The sequence below is a fragment of the Seriola dumerili genome, unplaced genomic scaffold (genome assembly GCF_002260705.1).
Source record: "Seriola dumerili isolate Sdu_G_001 unplaced genomic scaffold, Sdu_1.0 BDQW01000043.1, whole genome shotgun sequence".
Classification (NCBI taxonomy): domain Eukaryota; kingdom Metazoa; phylum Chordata; class Actinopteri; order Carangiformes; family Carangidae; genus Seriola; species Seriola dumerili.
This window is the reverse complement of record NW_019174298.1, coordinates 989,886-1,017,503: the sequence shown is the minus strand read 5'-3', so window position 1 is coordinate 1,017,503 and position 27,618 is coordinate 989,886. Positions and strand designations below refer to the sequence as shown.

The window sequence follows — 27,618 nt, the reverse complement described above, 5'->3', positions numbered from 1 at the left end:
AAAGTCCGGCACTTCGGGTCAGTGAGTTAAGAAATACATCAAGCAGTGGGAATAAAGAGGGTGAGACCAAAACAAGATTGTAATGGCATAGATGTTGTACGTAGGTTGGTTAACCTGCTCACACAGCTGGAGATGCATAAAGCACTGGAACCATTAGCCTCACTGGGTGGTCACTTCTAGACGGGAGATCTAGAAGTGACCCCCGCCCCCCACACAGCCACTACCCACCTCCCACTCCCTCCACTGGGCTCTGCAATTCAGCCGAGCAGGAGTGGAAGGGAGGGGAAGGTTAGCGGGTGTTCATCCCTTTGAATTCCGGGAGCGGCTGGAGTTGAAGTCTGTTCTGTGTTTTCTCCCGTCATAGCTCGCTCGGAGCAGCAGGGAGCTTTATTTACTGGAGCTGACACGCCAGGGGCGGCAGAGAGCCCTAATTGCTTCACGGCCTCCTTGAGCTGTGTGATGCGTTCACTCTGAACATGGATATCTCACAGAGAGGAATTAAGGGACCGTGGCGGGAATGGTGCCGTGTCCACTTTTAAAGACAACCCAGATGCACGCATGCACAGAGCAATGTACCGACACACACACAAAGAAAGACTCTGCTCTAAGAGGTGTGACCAGAGAGGTCTCTAATAGCCTGACTGGAGCGGAGTGAGAACTGGAGAGAGCTTAAGCACGCCACGCAACACTAACACTCAAACAGCAAGCACAACTCGGCACAAGTTTGCCATGTCTTTAAATGCTTCATAACATAATGAGGAAGCCATTACTAAAATCTCATCTTTGTTGCACATTATGATGATGTACAGTGAAACTAAGAGACCACGGCACATTATGCCGATCCACTCGCACTGCTCAGATACTGCATAAACCCTGGTTTAATCAAGTCTAATTGTTGAGATTATGAGGACTTGTGTATGTTAATGCTTCAACAAACAGCAGAACTGGAACAAGTATTGTCCCTTAGGAGGGTTTGCACATTTTCCTCTGCTATTAGTACATGTTAAGCTACGAGTCAGCTGAAGACAAATATGATAATAGCTAGCGGATTAAAATTAGCGCTTCCTCATAAAAAGTCATCTGGCTTTATTCATGACTGCCAAACATCAAGTACTGTGTTCTGGGTGAAAGTAAGGAGTCGAGTTTTTCATGAGCATGTTATGCAAGATAGGGAGTGGTCTTATGTGTTGTGTACAAAAGTGTCTTGTGAGCAACTTGATTCACTTCTGAATCGAATAATAAATTCAGCGCTCTCTGGTCTGCACTGGCATGTTGACAATTATCAATTCCCTTTCCATTTGCAGTATAGCTAAAACCTAATACTGCAGCCACTTCTCTTTTGAACGCTCCCATCCAAACAGATAAGAACAGCATCTGACAGGCTAATTAATAATGAAAGCTTCCCTCCACCCTGGAATTCTATTCCCCCAATAGGATTTCTATTAATGCTGATTGACCCTGGCTAACTCAGTGCCACTCTGGCACAGCTCACCACTCACCCTGTGCCTTCTTACGTGCCAGTGCAGGTTAGCTGATATATGAATAATTCCCAGTGGACGTTAACAGTAAGAAGTAGGGCAGAGGATTCAGTGGTGTGCTCCTCTTCCCACCCTCGCTCTCAATCCCCTCATCAGCAGGCTGTTAATATTTAATTATACAAGCTTCATTTCACACTCTCCAGCTGAAACCATGAGGTGGAGATGGAGGTACAGGGGACCACTGTGAGGGAAGTGATGAAATAGAATACTTGGGGTTGGTCGAGGACACAAGGAAGAAAATAGATAAAGAAGCGGAGCGTGGAGGAGTGAGATGCGAGTAGCTCTGAGCCTGGAAGTTTTACCAAGTCAATTAAATACATTACAATATACATGTGTGGTGGTTTTGGACCCATAATAGGTGAATGCCTTTTTATAAGAATTCAAATCCCAGTGAAATGAAAGAGATGCCAAGACATTATCCAACACCTATAAATTACATTCATACAGAGCTTAATTGCATAAAAAAAATATAATTATTATTAACTATATGATTAACTTAATGATTAAAATCTTGTATAAATGTTCAGTGCCAGTATTTGTCATTGTTCCTATTTCCTTTTCAAATGAACATGTACCCTAGGCATGCTCTTCTCATAAATAAGCTGATAGGCTGCAGCAGAATAATCCATCTTCCCTCATGATGCTAATGTAACACAGTGTTCTGCATATCCTGCATCTACTCCTCGTATTTCCCTCTCTCGGTCTCTATGAAGGCATTTCACACTGCTGATGCATCTGCTGGCCATAAAATATATTTAAAAACTTTTTGTAAAGTTGAACCTATAAACTACAGATAAGTCATTGTCAGAGCAGAAAGTTTCTAATCTCTGAACCATAATTAATTCTAATAACAGGGGATCACTGAATCTGCGTCTTCCTGAAGTGTTTCTCTGTTCATTTTGCCGTTTTTTTTTTTGTGGCAGATAAGTGGTACTGATTTTCACACAAATTAGGCTGCTGTGTACTTTAGAAGTCCTCTCTGTCTTCCTCCACGCTGTGTTTACATTTTATACATGACCAATTTAGAAATCTGTCAAGTTCCACAGGCTAATGATGAGTACGTTCAAGGCACTGCTGGAACTTTCTAGTAATGTGGAGGTCACGTGCAATTTTAAGAGAATTATTCAGGAAATAAGGAACTTGCATGTAAAGTATTTAATGTTGAAAATTCATCCTAATATTAGACCTTTGGGCTATTTCCTTTTTAACAAATCTTGTAAGAGTGAGATCTTGCAGATGAAGTGGTAGAGCGTTAATAATTTATGTCTGAGCCTTTTTATAGAGCACAGCCCTTGAGATTCATAATTCTATTCACATTAGGCCTCCGAAAAAATTTAAAGTTTTAATAAATAGGTATTAAAACTTTAACTGATATTAATAGCGCCAATTAAAGGGCATACTGTGCAGTTATGCATCATTTCTGTACTGGTAGAGTGGAAAACCCACTCTGCAGAACCTCCCTTGGCCCTCTGTGCCTTTCACTCACTTTATCTTTCTCTCTGTCTCTTCTTCTATTTCTCACACACTTACTCCTTTATAACACTTCATCACTGAATCCTTTCCAAATAAGAGATAATACACAGAACTGACACGCCATTGCAGAGATTGTGTAGCCACATTAACATCTGTGCAAACCTTTTATGGCCGTCATAAATAAAAAAAAATTGTTCACTCTGCTATAAATGTGTGAGACGCAGCATTTTACTCCACCTCATCATTCCATAATCAATTCACTGAGCATTACTACTACAAGATGAGAGCGTCTGACCATCCGTAGTCGTGATTGATGAGCAATTTTCCTTGTCTCCCACATCATCGTTTCCTTTAGTGTGCCAGGTCAAATGATGTGTGTTAGTCAGCCAATAGTCGTTCATTTCAGTTTATGAAGTGGAACCTGTGCTGGATGGTCATGCCATTAAAGCCATTAGCATGCACGTCTTTCCTGCAGGTACCAAGCGCATGCATGTCGGCCTATTTTAACCAACGCTCTATTTCACAGGTGACTGAAACAGCCTGCATGCATGTTACTGCTGTTTATGTGTAGCCAGCTTTAGTAGCACTACAGGGGAAATGTAGGTTTTTTCTGTGTCCCTCTCTCTCACTCTTTTTGGTTTGCTCAGATGCACTACTGTACCCAGGGAGATATGGTGGATGGGAGAAAAGCGACTGCGTTTCCTTTGTTCTGCAGTTCTGAACTTAGGGGTATAATTTTCTTGCTGGAACCAAGAGAAGGGGTTGACTTAAATAATAGCTACTGTGTTCTAATTTGTGTAGGGATTTATCCTGCTGCTTGGCTAGTGTAATGTGTCTTGTGAGCTGATCAGTACGAGCAGTCGGAAAGGAATGAGATAGCAGAGTGGGGAAATGAAGACAGAGAGAAAAAGAGAGAAGGAGGCGGAGAGAGAGAAAAAGATCGAGGTTCAAAGAGAGAAAGAGGTTCTACTTCTTTGCTCCAGTGATTCCCCGAAGAAATTGATTCTCATACCTCCAGAGATCTCCCACTGTCCCCTTTCTCCCCTTCGTCCCGCCTCTATTACATACCTGTCCAGAGGATGAATGATCTACACATTACCCATGAGTACCACTGACCGGTACATGCATCAGTGACTCCCAGTGCTCAGGGACCTCAAAGACACGCTGAAGAGACAGAGGGGGAGACAGAACTGGAAAGGGTAGATGGATAGAGAAAAGAGAAACAATCAAAGCTGATGATGGAGATCGGCATGGGAAAGAGGGTGAGGGGGGGAAACCACCAATGTGACGAGTGAAAGAGAGTGGAGGTGTGATTAGAGCAACAGATGGAGATGTGCAGGTGAAGGCAGCAGCAGGTGAAGGGGATAATAGAGGCAATGAGTTAGTGCGTTAAAATGTAGGCAGGGGAATGAAGGATGAAGTTAAAAAAAAAAAGGTTAGGGATTCCCCATGAAAGAAATGAAGATCAGATGGAGAATGAGGCTCAGGGAGCTGGTGTGTAGAGGGTGTTAGACTTCTCCACCAAATAGCTCGGAGGGAGGCAATCAGCGCTGTGCCTGTGGTTTCAACCCTGTAGTTCACCGCTGCTCTCCCAGGGGATAGGTGTCACTCGTGTGGAGAAAGAGAGCAGCCACTTTAATGAATGGAGCTCTTTATCTGAGCCTGAACAGCAAGTTATTACCTACTGAGTAGACACTACGGAGCGGGCTCTATTTCCACGGCAGTGATCCCCAGGGCAGGGGGGAGAGCAGGAGGGGGAGGGAAGGGAGCGGTGGAGAGGGAAAGAGGAAGTTCATATTTGGTGCCTTATTTTGTAACAGGGTATGACATCTCCGGCCTCCATGCTATAACAAAGCCCCGAAGCATGGTCAAGCATCACTGAGGAGAGGAGCATTAGTGTAGAAGGCTGCAGGAAAACCACACAATAATAACACCCGCTGGGAAAGCCTCAAACTGTGTTGAATCTCTGCAACTCCTCTCTGCATTTCAATTAGGGAGACAGGAATGTTTTAAAAGTATTCATGCAAACATCCTCATTGCATTGAAAACTTCTCTTTTTGAAATCATTCTGTTTTTTGTCAGTCTAATGAAATAAGGTCATACAAAAAAGAGGGTTTGGAGTTGCCAAAGAAGAACATATTTCCACTCTTATTAACACTAGGGGCAAGTTAAAACTGAATTAATTCTTTACTGGACTGGAACCAATGATATGACTTACATGTTTCAGTTGTTTCAAGTTTTGAAAGAACTGAAATTCATATTTAACACATTATACAAAAAGCCTGTGGAAAATGTCTGCAATTTCCCACAGTCCAGTGCAGCAGGACTGTAGACTCTAAACTGCCCTTAAAATAACTATGAGTGATCTACATGTTTTAACCCTACAGTGACCTGACCTTCTGCCCACTGTCGACTCCAATCCAGCCGCTTGTGACTGTGAACAGGATTACGTGGGGGAGAACTATGATGATGATTATTATAATAATGAAAACTAAAACAAAGAAAAAGACAGATGCAAAACGTATAAGCAATGAATTCATTAATGTATCATTTAATAGTGTGTGTACCTGTAATTGTTCCAGAATGGCAGGCATTGCAGAGCTGAAGGATCAGGATAGAGCGAGTCTAAAACCCTCTGTTCTCCAGCTCTGCAGGCTCAGAGAACAGCCTGGTTCCCCTGACGCTGCCTGATAGCTTTAATTGGTCTCCTCTGGCTGGGAGCATAGCACAAGAATCCCTACACACTAATGGAGTGAGCTGCAACAAGAGTGATAACTTTCATACACTTGAGTGTGCACAAACATGTACATGTACTGTCAGATAGACAGACAAACATACATGGGTGAGTGTGTGCAAGCTTGCCTATATGCGCATGTGTACCCGTGCACGCAAACACACACACACACACACACACGCCCACACACACATACACTTTTGACACATACACACTTACACATACGTACAAAGTAAGCATTTAATCCATCTGGGATCCCTTCCAACTGTCTATCTCACTCCTCTTTGCATTGAGACACAAATCCATATGCTTGAAAACCTGTCATAAAAATCCCATGTGAATAAACTTTCCCCACATGCAGTGTTGGAAAGATGAGTTACTCCCTCCAGGATATGATTTCTACTTTTTGGAGGGTAGTGTGAAGGGACTCTTTGCTACATCCAAGGAGAGGTTAAACGAGATGAATCAGTGCCACACATTTAAAACTAGAAAAACACTCTTGCAAAGACTTTTCCCTGTTTTATGCAACTCCACATGAAATCCCATCTGGTGGACTGATAAGCTACAGTATGCTTCAAAAAGATGTAGGGAGGAGAAAAATAAAATATGTAGAAAGGGAGTATCATACAAGAGCTAATGTAAAATTCTTGTTATCAGTATAATTTGAAACCGATGCAGTTAGAGAAAATCCAGAGTGTGGTCTCTATAAATCATATATCTGAAACTTTGACTTGCAAAGTAAGTTTAAAAAAAAAAAAAAAAAAAAAAAAATCTGTTTTACACTGTTGACTCTCCAGGGAATGATTATAGATGTTATTATTCTCACGGACAGATGCTGTTTGTAGTGAGTAGACCATCTCCAGAGCATTGCAAGATGAGAGAGAACGAGAGAAAGAAAGACAGAATCCAGACAGAGAAGTAGACTGTAATACCACTAGTGGAAGCACAGTACATGAACCTCCTCTTTATCTAATGAGCATCCTAGACAGACAAAGACAGACACCACTCCCTATCTTCTTGCATTGCTCAGGTGGGAATTGCAGTGCTGAGGACGGGGAACTGCTAAAAGCTACGTAAACATACTGCACACCCAGCAACTCCCCTTTGCCTTAATATCAAAAACAGGCCTTGAAAAAATACATGAAAGACGAGCTGAGGGTAGGCGGGAGGGAAAGTCAATGCACAAACGATATAGGAAAAAGGAGAACAAAAATGAACTTTACAGTGGGAGCGGGATCCTCTTTAGCATTTAAGCTACGTGCATTTAATGACTGAATGAGAGCATGTCTGAAGTGCACAGAAACAAAGCTGACAGAGAAGATCAATCCACAAAACTCAACACATCTCAGCACCAGCTGTCACTCTAATTGCCTCCCTGTACCGTCATCTTAAGCGTCAATTCCATGCTAATGCTGCACCAGGTAATACTGGTTATAGGTCTGCAAAATACTCTACTTCCTTTAATGAGCGTTGCATTTCCATGTAGAGCACCAGCATTTTTTTCTGTAGCCACTACAGACCCCCCTGTTTGTGGAGTTAAGTTGTGTACAGTATTTTTTGCCATTATGGCATTGTGCCATTCTGGTTTCTCTAATGGGCTAAGCAGTGTTTACTTTTCAAAGACTTGCACATGAATTATTGATGGCTGTGAGCTGATTTGTGCTTGGAATTAGCCTAGAATAATCCATCTCGGCCTACCTTGCTTCTTAGGTGCCATGTCTCTCCCCAGGGTAAACAGGCTGACTGGAAACTTAGGTAGATTTGCACAGTAATTTGTTATCCTGATTTCTGCTGAGTGTAAAGTGGTTACTTAAAGTGACACAAGAAATTATGCTTAAGAGTTCAGCCCCTGTGAACACAATGGGAAGGTGACCAAAGGGCTTTAGATTTCTCGCAAAGGCTAAGGCATGCATGAATAAAGCCAAGTGAATAAATTAACTTTTTTTTTAATTCTTTTTATTAATCCTTGATCTGATCTTATACAGTAGACTGTTCATTATATATTATCAATATTTTTTATCAATTACCAACGGGTAATCATTGATCCCATCAGGATCAGGACATTGGAGAAGCAGAGCAACACTTCCAAACAAACTTGGTTATTGTCCTCTCCTCTCACCCTCCTCTCTTTTGTAAATTATTATAATGTAATTTAATGGATAATTCCTCTTTCTCTTCTTTCTAAACCTTTAATCATTTTCTGCCATTTTTCCTGCAAGGCATCAATTTTTGCTCCTTCATTTGGTTATGAGATGGCTGTTTATTCACTGTGGTTGCCCTCTCTTACTCCTACAATGGTCTTCAATGGAGAACGCCTCCCAGAGCCTTTCTGTTTGGTTTCTAAACAGCGAGGGAGATGAACCCTGGGAATTCTAGGATGTTTGGAGAACGGGATGTGGGACCTGAATACCTGATGCAGCAAATACACCTCATAATGTGATACTTTGTTATCCCTCTCTTGCTTTACTCTCTCTCTCTCTCTCTCTCTCTCTCTCTCTCTCTCTCTCCTCCAATCTCACACAACTGAATCTTATTACATGAGCCCAAAGGAAAGACGGAACTTACATTATTATTTGATTTAAACATGAATGTGCATTGACATGTATGATAAAATATATACTCAACAGTGTCCACTGTGACAGTGTGAAAAGTGAAAATTAGAATAGTTATCAGAGAAAGTCTGAAAGATGCTGGAGAAGAGCTGATGGAAGACACGACTTCTGTATCTGAAAATTTCTTCCCGCTGCGCTCATGTGAGTGATGCCAATTTGTCCAGACCCCGATTCATTTTCTTGGCCCTCTTTGGTGTCAGAAAACGAATAGGCTTCGCATCTGAAGTTTGGTAATAAACTCTTGGATTAGATCCATCGCTCGGACAGAAATGAACCAGCCTGAGCAAAGAATAAAGAGACGTTTCCTCAGCAGTCTGTCAGAGGCAACTGGCTCAGCTTTCTTTCCTGTTTGCGTGTTTTTTTTTTAACCATTTCAACTTATTTATTTTTGGCCTGAGAATACCCATCTGCCATAACTGTGGTGACATGCCTTTGAGCAGCTGATGAGGTTTGAGAGCACAGCACTGTAGAGGGAAAAAGCCTGCTTAATTAGTGTGACTGTGGAGTCGGGAGATGTGTTTATCTCATTATGGGCATTTGAATGAATATTCACATATCCTTGCTCAGAAGTTTATAGCCATTATTAAACACAAAAAGAAGAAATCCAAAAGCTTGAAAAGGGGCAAAAAAAAACTATTTCAAAAGATAATGTGAAATCTAATGTTTTATTTATTACTGATTAGTTTGGCTCAGAGTTTAGCGCGAACAGCAGAGGTACGGGTAGTTGTTTCATGTTTCAGCAGTGTATGAACAACACTCACCATGACTTTTAGCAGCTCTTTCTCAGGTTTCTCAGGTGTCCGTGTACTGAGCAGAGACAGATGTACTCTGTCTACCACTCCCTGTTTGCCCCTCCCTGTCTGCATCCCTCTGTTTCACCCTGCTGAGCTAATCCAAGCTGGCCAAATCCCTCTGCCGAGCAGGCCTACATAGGCGCGGTCCTACTGGGAGCAATATGCCACCCGCTTCCCCGGCAATGCCAGCACTGTAGGGCTTCGAGCCCAACTGTGGCATTTTGTCAGTAAACAGACAAAGATGTATGAATCATCTAAGTGACTCGGAGCAGGTCGTCCTGCGACAATTACATGTTGTTGAATCATGACAAACAGATATTTGCTCCATGGGATTACTACAGCCCTGTTCCCAGGTGACACCACGCAGCAACACAGGCATCTCTGGGCAGACATGCGCTAATCTTCCAGACCTGCCACACAACATCACATACAAAGCTGACTTACCTTTTAAATGGAGCCACTCCACGAAAGAGAGAACAGTTATGATAAGCTACAGTCTACATAGTCAATTACACCATAGCCTGTATGAATGGCCTGAAAACTCCATCCACCAGTGCAATCAGTGTTGCACCCTACTGTGCAGAACACAATATTAAATTAAGTTCATCCATTAAGGGAACAGGCTGTTCTTGTATCTAATTGGCAGTTGAGGCTTAAGAACAGGATTGTATAAGAAAGAGTGGCGATCAGTTTACTTCCATCTCCGTTCTTTTTGTTATACTTGTCTCAGCTTTTACGTGCTCTCCGTCTTTGCTTGAGAAATGTTTCAATGCCCAGATAGCTTTAATGAGACTAAGATGAGCGTCTGCTGAGGCTCTCTTTGTGTGGTTTTGTCTTTATCTTTATCTCTGGCTAACACTCAATTGGACATGTTGCAGAGTTTAGCCTGGCAAACAAAACACATTATAAGCCTCCTGTGAGCAATAATGAACAGCGTTTCACAAAAAAAAAAAAAGAAAAAAGAAAAAAAGCTACTTTCTGTTTCATGTGCAGGTGACCTTATTCACAACGTCTATTTTCACCAATCCTGTCACAGATATTTCAATTTTGCTCATTGGCGAGTTCGCACTGAAACCTACAGTGTCTTCTGCTGGCATTTGAATTCTACATATACTGGACCTTATTAGTTGGCCTCTGGGATGCAATATAGACAAGATCATGTCTGTAATGAACCCTCTTTCCTGCAGAGCGCACACAGTTGAATTAAAAAAAATAAATAAATAAAAAAAGGTCAAAGTAATCATGGTTCTCGTTGCAGGGATCCAGAGTAGCATGAGCAGGACTCCGCAGAAAAACAAACCATTGCATGTTCACACATACTCATTCAGTCATTACTGATACAGAGGAAGGCCAACGGAAGGTCCTCTTACTGCATCAGACACAGGGTGTTGAGTGGTTTCACTGCATGTAAGAAAAACATAGGAATGCGTTGATTGTGGTTCAAATAAATTCTATTAAATTAAGATTGTTGTGTTTTTCTTGTAGTTTTGGACAACTTCAGACAGCCAAAGTATGATTGAGCTGACTGAGCTGGAATGAAAACTCAAAATTCAATTTAAACTAGCTTGGATACTGACAGAGAACTTGTGTCATTAAATATACTAGGAATATACCGTAGTGACGGAAGAGGGAGAGTATGGAAACAAAAGGTGGCAGACAGAAAAAAAAGACTAAGAATCTACAGCATCGTTAGGGGCTGCACAGCAGTCCCTAAGTGTATGATGGTGATTTGAGCTAAATATTAACACCAGCATGCTAACATGCTCACAATAACAATGATAACATGCAGGTATATTTACACGTTTATCATGTTCAACATGTTACGTTGGCATGCTAAAATACTGACCTTTGCTAATAGACCTTAACTACAACTGATGGAAATGTAATACGTTTAGCAGGTTTTGTTCAAAGTATTGGTAATTTAAAGTAATTAAAGTAAGTAATTAATTAAGTAAAATAATTTGACCTGATGATGGTGCAAGATGGCAAGTCAGACAATCATCAATGTTATTACAATTCATCCTGTGGGAAGCAAGAATGTGCAAACCAATTTTCATGGCAATCCATCAAATCGCTGTCAAACTAAAAATGTCAACCTGGGTGGGTCTAGATGAAAAGTCAAATGAAAACAAAAGTCATTCAAAAACATCAGCTTAGAAGCACACATGTCCAAAATGTTGTGTCATTCCATCCAGTAGATCTTTTAACTGATTTACTGATGGAGTGAAAACCTTGCCCTTCTAGTCGCACATGATGATATCAGGAGAACATCAAGGTCATTAGGATTCATCCTGTGGGGTGCTTAGATAACTGTGCCAAATTTAATGGCAATCCCTCCAATAGTTTTTGAGACATTTCCCAGAAAACGTTAACCTGCTACTGGTACTCATGGAAAAGTCAAGGGGATCACAAAAGTCAGTAGGATTCATCCTCTGGGACCAAGAATGCAAAATTTCATGGCAAATCATCCAACAATTTTTGCAATATTTCAGTCTAGAACAATAACGCCATTACCATCCAGAGAACCACACGGCAAGCCAGGTTGAAAATCAGAAAGAACTATGTATTGTTAGGGTAATTAGTAAGTGCGTAAGGAGCATACCGTCTGAGATTACATTCATTAAAAAAACTTTGGTAAACAACGTAAAAAGCCAATATCAGAAATTCTTGTTAACATTACCAGCAGGGCTCTCTCCCATTAGTCGAGTGTGCAGAACATTGTGGAATGCTGCCCCTGCATTGTAAAACGATGTGCCATTCTTACCATTCATACACATGTGCCAATTTTAGGAAAACACTGTTGTGTTTCTTTCCAACAACCCATTAGTAAAATGTATTCTAACACTTACATAGAGTACAGCCAGTTGGTAAAACTTATGAGTCACAGTGAAGTAAAGCACCACCTGTATCACCATATGACAGATATGTGATCAACAAAGCTCTTTAGATTTGCACTGTTATGAAGACAGATGTCTGAAAATAATTAAAAGCATTACTTCAGCTGATATTAAGATCATTTATCTTTTCATTACAAGGATTTGAGGGAAGTGAGTTGACAATGCTCCACACAGATATTTTCCGTTTTTGGTATTTGTCATATTTTTCTCATAACTTGTTATTTATTGTTTGATTTAATAAAAATAACTTCCACCATGTAGCCTATATACCGTCACCCAGTGAAGTCAACAAACAAATGAAGCAATCATTGAGCTATGAAGAATACATGTAGGCTACTACATGTCTGATTTATCAAGGGCTATAGTCATTGTACACTATTTACAAGAAATCTGTATTAGAGATTATAAGTGTCTGTAATCCTGTCATAAAGTGTACTTGAAGTTGCGAAAGTTACACAAATAATCTTTCACATACCCATTTATAAATACTGTTGTTTGGAATAAATGATGAGGAACTAATAACGACAAACTTATGCCTCTTTTCTGCTCCTCTAAGCCAAGGTAATATGATTATAAGAAGATTTTACAGGCCACAAAAGTCTACAAAAGCATATAATTGCCATACACAAGGTGCTTAGATACTGAATCATTTATTTATTTAAAACTGAGATTCATTATAACTTAATGTCATACAAATATTTCACGTGTTGCTTCTGCAGCAATTATTTTTTACACTGATTTTACAAGTCAAGGAGTTAAAAAAAAAAAAAGGACGGCCTACTCCCACAAATTTAGTGTAATGATCTTCTTGTTAAAAAATACTCAGATGGTTTTAATTCTGCACTTAGTATCATGTAAACATAGAAAAGTGCATGTTTTGTAGAAAAGGTGTGTAATTGAAGAGCCTTATATGTTGTGTTGGTTATAAAATCAAGGAAGCAGGATGGATTTCATTATGTTATCTCTGAATAACACTGCCAAATCATCACACTCTGATGTGAACGTAGTGTCGGAGAGGCTTTTTGGAGCTGGATTTACGAGGCTGTTAATAGCTAAGGAGATCATATGAGGATTACAACATTGTGATTACCAGTTACCAGTTATGATAATTAAAGCCCTGTGCATTTCTAAATACTGCGTTAAACAGCGAGCTGCTCTTTGAGAGTGCTGAAATAAACCAGTAGTCTAGTTTTCTCTCTTTACTTTTATTTTATTTTGTCTTTAGGTTGAAGACATCCTTAATTCAATTTGGATGTATTCTGTGTAGTTCTGTGCTGTACTGTGAGAGGTAGCCTCTAGCTAATTATTATAGCTACCAAACCATCACAAGACGTGGCAAGAAACTTTGAAGGTAAATTATTAATAAACTTTAAAATTCTCAGCAACTTCAGGCATAAGATAATATTCCATAACAATCATCTATTACAATAAATACATCCGTCTTTAGACCACATGCAAACTCTAGGCTCAGTTTGTGGGTGCAGCTATAAGTCAAACAAAAAAAACAAAAAAAACAATGACATGCGTTGAAGGACAAATCTGAACAACTGGCTAACGGTCGATTTGTCCTCATGGTACCTTTGCTGGAATTCAACCTCCTTGGATCTAAAGAAAGTGCTTCCTTGTAAAACTGTACTTTCAAGTGGTTTCCCCAAGTACTTTTGAAGGGGCTTTCCAAACCAAAAGTTGCATGAGAGGCTGGGAGCAGCAGCCACACATTGGCAGAAATGCACATACATTTAATTCAAATTCTGTGTCTTAAGACTCCTCAACTGGAGGTACTTTCAAAAGTGAAAGAAATTACTGGTGTGAGGACAGAATCTGGCTCCAATTTAGCATTGGAAGGAAGATGTTGAAGAAAATGTAATGAGGGAAAGGTCTGGAAATGTACAAATTTAGACAGGAAGGGGCTGGAGAAAGAGAGAGACAGAAAGAGAAGTTGAGATGAGAGTAATGTCCTTGTGTGGATGCAAGTTGACAGGTAAATTAGCACTTGTGGCTAATGGGGCAAAAAGCAGCCAAGCCCTTGTAGGCACCCTTTCACTCTGACAAACAGGCAGTTTGTTGACCCAACCATTGCCTCTGTCACTCCGTTTCTCAGTTTTAGCATTTAAACAAACACCCTCCCACTTTGACACTCACACACTTACTGACATACTAACAACACACACTCCAGCACAAGCTCACATTAAGCTGCCATGCGTGGGCGCAGAGAGAACTTAATCTAATAGGATTTAGAATGAATCAGAGATGAATCTTGAAATGTTCAAAAAGGTTTTGAGATGTTGGCCTTTTCACTGATCATCTATCATGCTTTTTTAGCAGAAATGAGAAGCAGTGAAAAATCATGGATCACAGCATGCATCATGAATAGCGTGTGTAGAGTTGTTTACAATCTGCTCATCAAGGCGAGGGGTAAATCTCTCTCATGCAGCTTACTTTTTTCTCCACCTTCCTGCACATAGCCGGAATCAATAGCCAGATTGCTCGTCTCTCAATCTCTCTGCCATTCGTTTTTCTTTCCAATCACTTTGCTGGGTATACCCCTTGATGCCATGTTTGAGTCATAAATCAACGCCTTTGCAAAGTGGGAGAGGTGGGAGTGGACGTATGTCCTGTATGTGCCTGTGTAGCGAATATGTGCACATGCATAAGTGTTTGTGGATCTGCCTAAGAGAGACCACGGTTGAGTATTAGCACATATCAGTGTGCCTGTCTTCTCGTAGCGGGTGTCTGAATGTTTCATCTAATCATTAAATGCTGACAGGCTTCACAAAGTAGCGCCACTGATCCCCGTCAGAGGAATACAGGGCCTGACTTCATTAGCCCTGTTAGTACTAAGCTGCTTTACCCTCACTCACGCCTGGCTTAACCTGCACAGTGATAAATGCTGAAAGGAGAAGGGAAGATAGGCAGAGGGAAAGACGGGTGAAACAAAAGGGAAGCAGGGACAAAGGCATTTAAAGAGAGAGGCAAAGGTACCAAAGTCAGGTACAGAGGATGAGGAAGTAAGAAATGGGAGGGGAACATTAGGGCACAGAGCGTGTGAACCTGGCGTTTTCAGAGGCAGGGGAGGGGATAAAGCTCAAAGTGGTGTTTGAACTGTGAGGGATTTACAAATGCAAAAATGAGCAAAACAATCAATTAACTTGTGTTGCAATTAATCAATTATTACGCCAGCACATCGACAGCCAAAGTGCTTAACTGAGACTCCAGCGTGAGGCTTCGGTGTGTTGAAGAATTAGCATTGACCTCTGTGCACACATATGCATCCACACTCATGCACAAGCGAATCCATGCTTGTGCATATGCATCTAAGTACATAAAGATATGCACATACATCTTTGTTCTCAGCATATTTCTCCAGTACATTCATCTGGTTTCCCTCCTACCAGGAGCCCCACTCCCCTCTCACTCAGTCTTTTTCTCCTGCCAGCAGAGGTTTTTGGCTGGCTTAAGTACGCCCACAGGCCCCTGAGGGACAGCCCATGACGGATGGCACTGCGTGTGACTCCAATTCGATTCAGCCCATTTGATAAATTTATTGCTGGCATTTTGAAAATGAAATTAGAGGGACGTCTCCTAGAGACTGTTTTTCCAGCACAGGTGCCATAAATATACTTCATTTGGCAGAGGAGAGGGAGGAAGAGTGTTAAGGGGGTGGAGAAGCGTTGGATAAAGGATGTCATGGCAGGGGGGCAGATAGTGGGGATGTTCCACAGAAGTAAAGAAGTAAAGAATAAGGTCACATTATAATGAGGTTCTGTATTAATCATGATATTGGCAAGGAACAACAGTAAAGGTTATTCAGCAACAGTCTGAATACTCCCTGGACCTAAATACTACATGCTATCCTTCAGTCTAACACATACTGTTTACTGTTACATCCTTCTCTTTAAACAGGTGTAAGACCCTCTTTCATGTTGAATATTGATGGAATGACAACTGTGGGTTGTTGGCATTGCCAGTGCACACACATGTCCTGCTTTTTCCATCTTTCATGCTCAAGCACACACTCACACACACCCACATACCCACAGAAAAACTTGTATGTCCAGTCTTCTAGGAGATGTGCAGACACAAACACATGGTTTATGTACATTATCTTTGCCTCAAGGCCCCATGCCTCTTCAGTACCAATGGCGCTGTCATAGCTGCATAGCCATCTATAACTCACAGTGTATGAATGAATACGGCAGGCTATTTTTCTCCATGACACTCTCAATGTGTGGGACCAAGAGACATTGAATGTTTTTGTTGATGCTTCTGACTGAACGGATTTGAACTGGACATGTTGCACGGGAAGAAAAGAAAGACATACAAACGCACAAGTCCGAGATAGACGTGGACACACACACAGGCTAACAAAGGTGAACATTCATTCACCGCTGGGGTTGCGTGGCCTTATTTGTCTCCCTCTCGTTCAGATATGTATGCAAGTGCGGCTGTGGAGGGATGATGTACGGCGAGCCAGCCTCTGCTCCCCTTCAACATTCATCAGCGAGCGAGGCTTGGGCAACCGACATCACTTACCTTTATAGGCCCATCTGACAGCATCGCACACCGAATAGTCATCACATACATAGCCCTCACAACGGTGTGTATGTGTGTGAGTGAGGGCATACTAAGTGTAACCTGTCACACAGATGTAGTCTGTCAATGCCTCTTGCACTGTATCTGCAAGCGGCTTGAACAGATCTGGAGCCTTGTAAGGTGAAAAATGTCACCATGTTCCCAAAGACACACTCCTGCTGTTTAGGTATTTCAAATATACATGTTGTGCACATTATATCAGACCCAGGTGACAATGAAAATATTTTCACCTGCGTTCTGTTCTGCTCTGGTATGAGCTCGTGCGAAACAAAACCCAAGTTCTTAAAAGCACAGCAGGGAGTCAAAGAAAGTTTCAACAAAATCAGCGGGGAGTTCTCCTGAGTGATTGTCTGCTTCTGCTTTGCAATCACAGAGCGTGACACACCCTCTACCATTACTGTATCTTCACTATGAGGAGGAGAGAGATGGCACTGCTTGGTGCAACACCTGCAGGCTGCCACTCAGAACAAGACCCCTGGAGCTGTTTAGACAGTTTGACTGTCTGGCCTCATCATCTTACAAAATCAAAACAGCCTACAGGTACATTCCTACACACACCTCCCCTCGCTACACCTCCCGCCTCTCCCCGAAGATCCACTATGCAAAAACAATCACCTCCCCCAACCTCACATTAACACACATATGAAAGTGTGGAGGAGTCTAAACAGAACTTTGATTAGTCTGAACATAAGACTTACAGAAAGCAGTGCATAAACACAGACTGTGGGCTGTCTATCATTGCGGAATCGCAGGATAATTTAGTCTAGGTATCAGTAGGTGTGAGTGATTGACTTTGTAATCAAACAGATTGTTCTGTGACGGAAACACTGCATGACTCAATTTCAAATCAGCATCAACAACACCAGGAAATGTTATTCATCTCATTAGCAAAAACTGAGAATCCGCACAGACACACAGAACCACACACCTACATGCCACCCATCTGAAAATGCAAGGGGATCCACAGGTGACTGATTGAGGGCTGTCTTACCTTTTTGTGATGATAGTGTGGTATCTGTAGATAAAAGAGAGGAGACACACAGAAGAATGTGTTAGGAGCTGACAGGCTGCTGCATAGCAGACACTTAAAACGCAGGAGATGACAGGGTTGGGGGGTAAGGGGGTGGTTGGGGGGGTACAGAATCAGGGAGGGTCTCTCATCTTAGCCCTGCAAAGAATATCCACTTTGCCACACTCATTCACACTTAGCTGTGCCTGAATATGCAAACACACAGGGGAAACATACAGTACATGCACTACGCAATACCCACAAACACGCATAGCAGCTTTTCTCCAATCCATAAAGAGGGACTGTGTGGACGAAAAAAAAAAAAAACATCTGAGTAAACGCATCGAAGAGAAGCCTCTAGTAGAAGGATGAGAGTCTCCAGACCCCTGCAAATCCTTGATCTCTTACACAATTTACCTTGAGTGAGCTTTCTAATAAGTACAAATAATGCCACTGAGGTGCAGCAAGACAGAGCAAATCAAATCCTTTCCTTAAGCATTTTAGGTTCTTACTCAGAGCCCACAAGAGACACTCCCGGCCCACAAGGCATGGATCAAAACATGGGCTGCTTGGAGGAAAGGATGTACTGCAACACACTTTTTATACAACACAGAACATTTACAAAAAACCCAAAAGGAAGGGCATGTGGTAGCGAAGGAGAAAAATACAGTAAATTTAACTTATTGTTCCTATAAAATATTAACCAGGACAGTTTTTGTAAGCTCCCAAGGTTTCATTTTTATTTAATAGACATGTCAAACTCGCAGTGACTAAAGAATAAATAAGAAACAAAGACAAAATACTCTTTTTTATAACTTTCAGCAGTTCAAATCCTTTAGAACATTTCTCTACTGGCCAGTTGCCCAAAAAGCCCAACTGGCCACAGACATGGGAGGGGAATAATTGAATCCGGATGGATTTGTGGTGTACTGGGCTGAGGAAGTGATAATCCAAAGCTCTGCCTAATTGCCAGAGTAAAGACAGCGTCCATTGTGGGGGTGGCATCGGTGTTTATCAAGGCAGTGTGGCGTGGGATTGGACTGAGCATTAGGGCTTTACACACTTTTGTTTTGTGAGGTGTTACAGTGGATTTGAGCAAACATTGGCCCTCTGGTTATTACATGGTCTGATTGTCTGCTATGCGACTGTCCATAAGCTCTGCATGTCTACCCTAATCTGAGAGGAGGCTTCAAATAATTAGTTAGTGAAGCACTCTCACAGCCCAGTGCAGTCAACCTTATCACTAAAAGAAAATCCTTGGTCCATTTCCTTTTCACCCCAAAGGCTTACAAACTCTCACCACTGTTAAAACCCTCAGGGTAGCCACATAGCCAATAAAATATTATCCAACATGTCATAACCACTGGCCCCTATCCTACTTTTTTGTCATTTGTTATGTAAAAGAAAGACTACAGTATGTCAAACAGAAATGTTCTGGCAAGTGCTAGTAGTACAAGCAGGCTGTGTTAAAAATGTCACGGCTAACTTTTCTAAGTAGACCATCATTTTCCAAAGATTATGAAACATTTTTCAGAAAACTGAGAAAAGGAGAGATAAGTCACTACCTGCTTTGTCTGTGGTGACTAACATACCTGATTTGTCCATTCAAAATTTCAATTTATTTTCAACTTCTACCTAAGATGATGACAACATTACAATAATGGGGGAAGAGAAACAAATCTGCTGTTGAGTTATCAGTGTAACTTAATAAGTTGAACACAGTACTGTGGATAAACAATGAGAAGGTGAAGCTTTCCCAAACAGACCTTGAGATCCCTCAACAAAAAGCTTGAGACAAAATAACTTAACTTTGATTTAAATTTAATGTAACAAGGCATAATTTAAATTATGGCTTAATTAATTGCCCCTATGCACAGCTACCTGGAGTAAACAGCAGGGTGCTTCTCTGTGAGCCACTTTCTCTCTGTGCACTCTGATGGGGTAGGGGAGAATTTTGAAGACAGTGTAATAACATGCTCTCTATTACCAAAATTTTAATAATGATAAATAATGAACACACACCAGCTTGGTGATAATAAATAATCAAAAGGAAGCACGTCTCTCCCCTCTACAACTTGCTGGGTCGGAGCAAAGATATCATGCTGATTGGTGTCAGCACACATAAATAACTCTGTGGTTTAGGGAGGTAAAGAAAACCACCGTCATTGATTATTGCATTTCTTCCCAGCTATCATTGGCTTATGTGGATTTGGAGACTAATTTGCAGTGAATATGTGAGTGGCGTTTTGATGTGCCCATGCTCCCGCAGCAGTACTCCTGTGGGTTTGAGTACTATGTAAAACAGGCCATATGTCAATACAGCTTTCCCACTGCAAAGGAATGTATGCAAGCTGAGTAAAGTTATGGCTGCCCAAAAGCATGCCCAAGGACACTAAAGGCTACATTTTGGAAATGCATTCAAAAAATGACCAAATAAAAATCTCCCAGCTGCGTTGCTTTACAGTTCAGAATTGCAGCCTTTCACTGTCATAGAGGATGAAAGAAAGTGGTAGGGGAGAAAAGCAATGGAGAGGAAGACTGGCACAAGACAATTCCTTATTTCCTTACTATTTAAGTAAACATGTGCCTTTTTACATCAGACTGTAATGAATGTTATTTCTGTGGTTTGAAAGGAAACCAGTCAAAAGGCAAACATAGACCACACCGCATTTTAGAGATCCCAATAGTGTAATAATCAGGAATGGTGACAGAATATTCATGATAACATACAGTATATATCATTCATCTTGTGTTTGATGACTTTTTGATCTAATACACAATAAAGCTAATAAACATTATGACATGAAAAACTGTCAGCTTGAAATTACACAAAATGACAGGCTACATTTACTGTATTCCCTTTAAAGCAGATAGGGAAGTTTCTGTGCTTGAATTGTATGAAGTGAGGCCCTACTGACTGACATCCACAGAAAATGGGTTTACACCAAAATCCTGGATCCATAAAGGGATCATAAATAAAAGAAAGAATCATTAATGATGCTTGCACACAATGGGAAGTAACTACTAAGCCTTCTGCCCTGTGATGTGGGATGTGTAGCTGAGAGATAATAGGGTTCAACACTATCCATGTGGTACACATCAATTGGGGAGCAGCACCACCAAGATGGTTTATGTTGGCACATTTACAGCACTAGCTAAAGACAGGCAACCAATAAAATAAACACTTTCTTTGCCCATACAAAGAACCCAGCTTCGGTTGCTTCAGGCCCTGTTTTTAAGACCTTTGTTCAGTGGTGAACATGTGTCATATAATTCAGGGGTATTCAGAAACCGGTAAAATAAGCTCCTCCTTTATTTTCCCTGGTGTGGTTGCCAACCATCCTCTTTCTGCTTTGCCACGTCAGCCTGCCACAGCAGAAGAAAATTCACATATGAAGAAGAGAAGGCAGCAGAGGTAACGACTGGCTAGTTGAAGGAACCATTACAGCTTTTATGTCACCATCTCTTTTCACTGTAATTTTTGAATTTTGAAAATTAAACAATAAGGGTGTTCTGCACTTTATCTATCCAGAGGATGGACGGGTTTTTTTTTTGTCTACAGTAATTTTGACGAGACCCATTCACTTGACAGAGGAAAAAAGAAAAATGATTCTCTATCGAGCTGAAGTTGGGTTTTTATACTCTAATGCTCTCACATGACAAATAACACAAACGTCGCCAAACTGTGCAAAACATGCTGTGTTGTACAAGTTGACAAACACTTTGTACCATAGATGATTGTCATTTTCAGTTGTCAGCACTTTTTTTTTGCAGCTTGGCACAATTTGTACCATCTGTCACATGTGAGCATCAAAATATAGAAGATTATACACAAGGCAAGATTCAACTTGGGGGAGAAAGCTTTCTCTCTTTGTCACCAATGAGCTGCTTCTTTCCAACCTTACTGCATGTCTAAATGAAGAATTTGCACACCTGCACCACACTACATTGGAGCCATAAACATTGTGTGGATTTAACTTTAGTTAATGATGATAGTGACCACTATCATTAGCAGTGATAAGAGTAGCTCCAAAAATAGTATCACTCAGCTGAAGATGAAAAATTTCTTAAGATTTCACCCTGCTTTCCTCTTTTTACGCTCATCTTTCTCAAAAATCGTTCCCATATTTTGAACATTGTTTACTGTTACAAACACCGTGTTACACTCATTGCGAGGACAGCTGGATAAATTTGCCACACAAATGCTGTAGAGCAGCTGTTTCTAAGGGGTAGATTGCATTCTTAAAACTGTAAGAAATTCTCTGTTTGGGAATTCAGGGAAAGAAAAGTTCATCTTCTGATTGCTGCTCTGCATCTCTTAAGTTGCACAGTTGGATTTCAGAGGTCCTCAAATGCTCTCGGGTCATTAAACTCAGCACACAAAAGATAATGGGAACATAGAACAAAAGCAGTTGATGATTTGCATTTAAAAAATCACACCAATAGAAGGTTTAAGAGACGTTGTTAGATAAAATTAACTCACAGCAGTAACTGACATCCTGTAATACACATGGTCCATTACAGTTGATGAGTAGCCAGGCTCACAGGTAATACTGTAGATGCATGGTGGCTCTCTCGTACTGTAAATGTATGCTAGTATGTGGGTGTTAAAGAATCACCACTGATCCTTTACATACAGTATAAATCCCAGACTGATTGAATTAGACTGCTATTGGAAACCTGTCTTCTACTGACCTCTTAAAGTTGTGGCTTTCCAGCAGTCCTCTCTGGGAATAGTTTTAATTACACACAGAAATTGGGTTCGATTTTATCCCAATCATGAAGTGAGGAATTCCTACAGTTAATCATCACTTCAAGACAATGGGAAACGATATAATCACTGGAAAGGGTTGCAAGTGTGTATGCAGGAATATATATTTCTTGCATGACTCCATCTGTGCATGCACAGAAATGTAAGTACATTCATATACTGTATGTATCTGCATATGAGCTGTGTACAGGCAGTGTGCAGTAAAGTGTGCAGACTGCGATGGAAACAAATGCTGCTGTCTTCAGATGATTTACCACTATTGATATATCATCACTATAATGTAATTAGGATAAATTCCAACACAGTAGCTGTTCATCTCTTAATCACACTCACTTGTAGACAGTGAAAGCTCAACAGTTAAAGTTATGAGCTAAAGACCACGCTGTGTGAAACCAGTCAGTTGATGCAGATGTTAATGATTCTACGAGGACAATCTCATCTCAGCTAAAAAAAATCATATGACTCATACATACATATAGAGATACAGATAGAATTCATATGTTTGCTGCTTTAACACCCTAAACCAAACATTGCTCCAAGAGTGAGTGCCAACTTCTACTTCTGGGGAAACAACAATGCAAAAGTCCACAGTCGATCACCACCACAGTTATTCTACCAAGAGGTGATTGAAGGAAACATGAAGCAGGAAGCTCCAACATAAAGTCAAGATGACAGCTTCAACTTATACTCAAAAATGTAAATGACAGGAAAGTGCACTGGCATACAGAAATAGACTGTACGTAACTTTGCTTATTGGCATTGTTTTTTTCCTCTGATATGCAAAACATGAAATGTCCCATATTTTACACTCTTCCTGTGTTTTATTTGAAGTTTTGATGTATATAAAATTATATTTTTGTGGTGTTTAGTGCCAAAAACCATCTCAATGTGGTTTTAGTTTGTGTCAGACTCTGGTTCCATGACATCCAAACATTGTGCAGCATTTCCTCAATATTTTTCTGTCTTGTAGCTTGCTAGCTTGGTGACAAAATGACCACTCAGTGTTGTTTTTGCTAAAGTTAAAACAACAAAAAAGAAAGTTGGGTCTGGGAGGGCCAGGTGGGCTGTGAGGGCAGTGACTGTTTTGTTGTGACATCACAAAATGACTCTAGTCCTAACAGCTTGTTTTAATGCACGGTTTCTGAACACAGGCTGTGTGCATTTCTCTGTGGATTGAGTGTTTTGATACTTAGACAGTATTTATGTAGCACCTAGATCTGCTTAATAATAATAAAAAAAAAGACATGGAAATTCTCACTTTCTACAATATGGGTACTTTAACATACCATGATTCATGAACCTAATATTTTAAAAGCACATGCCTGTGCCCTTTCCAGAGAAGAAAACAAGGAGACAGAACACAATCCTGGGTTTTAATTAGCTGAGTGTAGTGCATGCTCATCTGCTATGTACTGCATAGGGAGAGCGGGGAGTGCTGCCTTCTTGCTCATTATGTACTAATGAGTTGTCTATTAATGAAAATGGAAAGCATTTATTTTGTGAGCACAAAGGGTTCAGCTGGATTAATTACTGCACTACAGCAACAAAATGAAAACAGAAAGTGCAGCATCACTCTTGTGTGGCACATTACCCATTAACCAACTGTTATCAAGGCCTGGCGAATGGTGCTGCGTGACACACACTAGGAACAGAAACTGTTTGCACAGGCCATTAAAACTTCATGTGAACTGCACTTGACATCTTCTACGTACTTTCTGTGATACATGCTTATTCTCAAATGAATCAATACATGTCAGCTCATAAAGCATCTTGTCAGTGTCACATAGCGTAAACACTGCTAGATAATAATGAAGAGCATTTCACCACTAGGTCTGAATTTCACAAAAACCTTTCTTTGCAAAAAAAAAAAAAACAATCTATGCTAATTGCATCATTGTGTGCCCAAGTGTTGAATTTATATCTGTCGGCTGGAGCAAAAAAGGATGAAAATTACTGACTAGAGAAATAAAATAAATTGATAGTATTTTGATTTAAAAGATGCTCAAAACTGCTTCTTTGGGGGAAGTGGAGATAAAGACCTGTGAAAATGGCAGATCATGTTCTCAACATGAAGGCGAGAGGGTGACACGAAACCAGAGGGAGGGAGCAAGACTGAGTGCGCAGGACCATGCCTCATCATGAATTCACATAGCAGCAAAAGTGAGATCCCCGCGATGATAGCATAATTTTATTGTGCTGTATTTCTTTTCAAATGGTGATCAGAATCGTCCTAATAGTCCACTAACAGCTTGATTTCCCATTGGGCTTTCCTTGGAGAGGTCAGGGGTATGGGGAGCGTGTGGGCTCTGGCAGCCTCAGCAGATGGTTCTTGATCAGATATTAGAGGCTGGGCAGCGAGGTCATCTGGCCGTGAGCATTCTGCCCCGCCTGGGGGAAACAACCCCGTCTGAACTGCCGGCTCTAGCTCTGGTTCCAGCGCCAGACGAATAGCTCTGTGTCCCAGCCAGACTGCAGGGACACTGGAGCAGTGACAGACTGCTGTCCTTAAGCCTTGCGACAATCTGGGCAAAGCAAACTCAGAAACATGTTGTCTGCTGTAGTTTATTTTCCTCCAGGAATTCATTTTACCCTATTTGGGTTGTACTTACATGATTTGATGACAAATGACGAATGGTTATGTAACTACCTTTGTCTCTTCTCTCTTGTAAAAAATAATCACAGTGATAACCAAAATCCTACTTAGCTGGATTTGCAAAGCTATCCTTTCATTCCCATCACTCACTGTCCCTATTGTAGCGGTGTCTGGAGGAAAGTCAAATCTCTGAATAACAGGAATGCATTTAGAAAATCAGCAATTTGAGGCATCAATAGTGTTGTATAACACATCACAAGGAGGATCAAGTCTTTCTTATTAAAATTGAATATTAATCTGAGGATGTCAGAATGAGAACGTCTTTTGTAAAAAAATAAATAAAACGATAACAGAAATCCTACTTAGACAACTCTGAATCATTTATTGGTATTCCTATCTTCAATTTTCTCCAACCTGCCTCATTTGTCCGTCTCTCCCTCTTCCATCGACAAAGCCACAAAGAAAGTGGGGTGAATAAACACGACAATCTGAGCTTTATTTATCCTTTCCCCGGCGACAGTGGCAGTCTAAAATGGCAGGGCTTTGGATATGACCTTCAGTTATAGTGCTTCTCCATCAGTCATTGCTGCCACCCACAGATCAGACACTGGATGAGACACTCCTTCCTCCTCACCATCTCCTTTTTTAAACCTCTCCTACAGCTGTCCACAAAAGATTTCTCTTTTACTTTCCTGTCCCCCGTTTTTATTTTCTTTTTCTCCTTATCGTACCCTTGACCTATCTTTATTTCATGTCTATTTTCTTGATGACTTTCCCTTCATCAAATTGTCCCTCTCTACATGAGGTTCAGTCTCGGCAGGTAGCTCATGCGATATTTTTTGAGGAAAAGCAGAAATCTTCAGAGCAAAAAATTAAGGATATATACACTTCAATGCAAATGATACACAGTATCTTGGATTGAGAAAATGAAAGAGGAGAGAGAGGGAAGGAGAAGTAGATGATTACAAGAATAAAAGGAAACACTTCATATGAACAGTCACTGTGGCGTCCTCACTTGTCTGTCAGTCAACCAATTTTACGTAGGCCACTAACCTAATGTGTGATTATGTTACACTACAAAAAAACAAGTTATTATTTTCCCACAATTTGTGTTGTTGGATCCTCTTTATCCCTTTGAATCAACCATGATGAGCAGCTAAGCTTTGGCTTGTCTGATTACAGTATTCAAAAAGATACAATAGTTAAGAGTGCCCACTTAACATAATGTAGGTATAAAACCCTCCCGCTAATACTCCTGTATCATCTCCACTGCCTAAACCCTCATCCAGTCCACGGTTTTCATAAATTTAACTGCATGTCCTCTATCAAAGATATTGTTTGTGTGAAAAAGTGATGAAGAGTGTCCACTCTTCTTAATAACAAGATACTTTGCAGGTGACAATCTCTTAAAATGCTGCTTAATATCCCGAAAGAAATAAAATATTGACGCATTTCATAATCAGCACAAACACACAAACACACACACACACACCACACACACCACACACACACACACACACCACACACACGCACACACACACACACACACACACACACACACACACACACACACACACACACACACACACACATACTGACAGGAAGCTTCAACATCAAAACAACAACGGCAGCAACAACTAAATGTTTTCATTTATTTTTGTTACTGTGAAATCAAAAACACCTAATCAGTGGCAGCAAATTATGATCAGAAATGTATGATGGTCTTTTACACACATTACTTTCATCTCGTTCCTATTTATTTTTAAAAGTTTTTAGTGATTTTTTTTTCTCAAAGGAAGGACAGGATAAAAGAAATACTGAGATTTAAAACACTTATTTAGATAAAAGGTAAAACCAGATGCTGTTACCACAATAGATGCTCTGAAGTCAGACACTGAAAGAATGAACAACTAGAAAAGGGTACAGTAGGCAGTTAGTCTCAAACTAACTTGACTTTTTGAAGGTTTAACAGCTGTAGCATATTATTTCAGTATCTTGTAATCTACATTTTAGGAGCTTATGTTGCAATAAATTATACCACAAAGTAATATCCAACACAATAATCTCTGTAAAACAAAATAGCTTTCAGACAATGTTTTGGTGAATCATTGCATTCTTTAATAACTGTTTATTGCTTACTATTTCATACACCCACGCACACAAATATTCATAACAAATGTTCCTATTTTCACCCTCGGTGCACTTCTCTATAAAACCTTAATAATGAAGACTAGGTCTGCGCATGAGACAAAGAATTACATATACCTCAGGCTAGACTGTGTATCTCTATCTGATTCACTCAGTCAGAGCACACTTTTAGACTTACCTATAATGCTAAACATGAACACTCTCTATTATATATACTATTCTTGTTATTCTAAATATACGACAAAAAGCTAAATAAACGACATATAAGTAAGGTGTAAAGGTCAATGCTTTTAGTCTGTCAGAACAACAGGCAATTAACATTTTCCAGGAAGATTCATTGTGAACGCATATTGCAAAAAAGCAAATGCACTTTAGTAAAATGGACAAGTGAAGTGACATTAAGAGCAGAATATGTCATTGCTAATCTCACTGCATTCCTCCCTTTCTTTCAAGACA

At 40.5% G+C, this 27,618-nt stretch overlaps 1 protein-coding gene across 1 annotated transcript in view; it reads right to left on the bottom strand.

Annotated features, from left to right (window-relative positions):
• Positions 1-27,618, bottom strand: part of LOC111217407 (cadherin-4-like) — a 226,301-nt gene that overhangs the window by 106,531 nt on the left and 92,152 nt on the right. Inside the window, exon 3 of the mRNA XM_022739264.1 lies at positions 17,633-17,656. Coding sequence (XP_022594985.1) covers positions 17,633-17,656 — 24 coding nt within the window. The remainder of the gene's footprint in view (positions 1-17,632; positions 17,657-27,618) is intronic.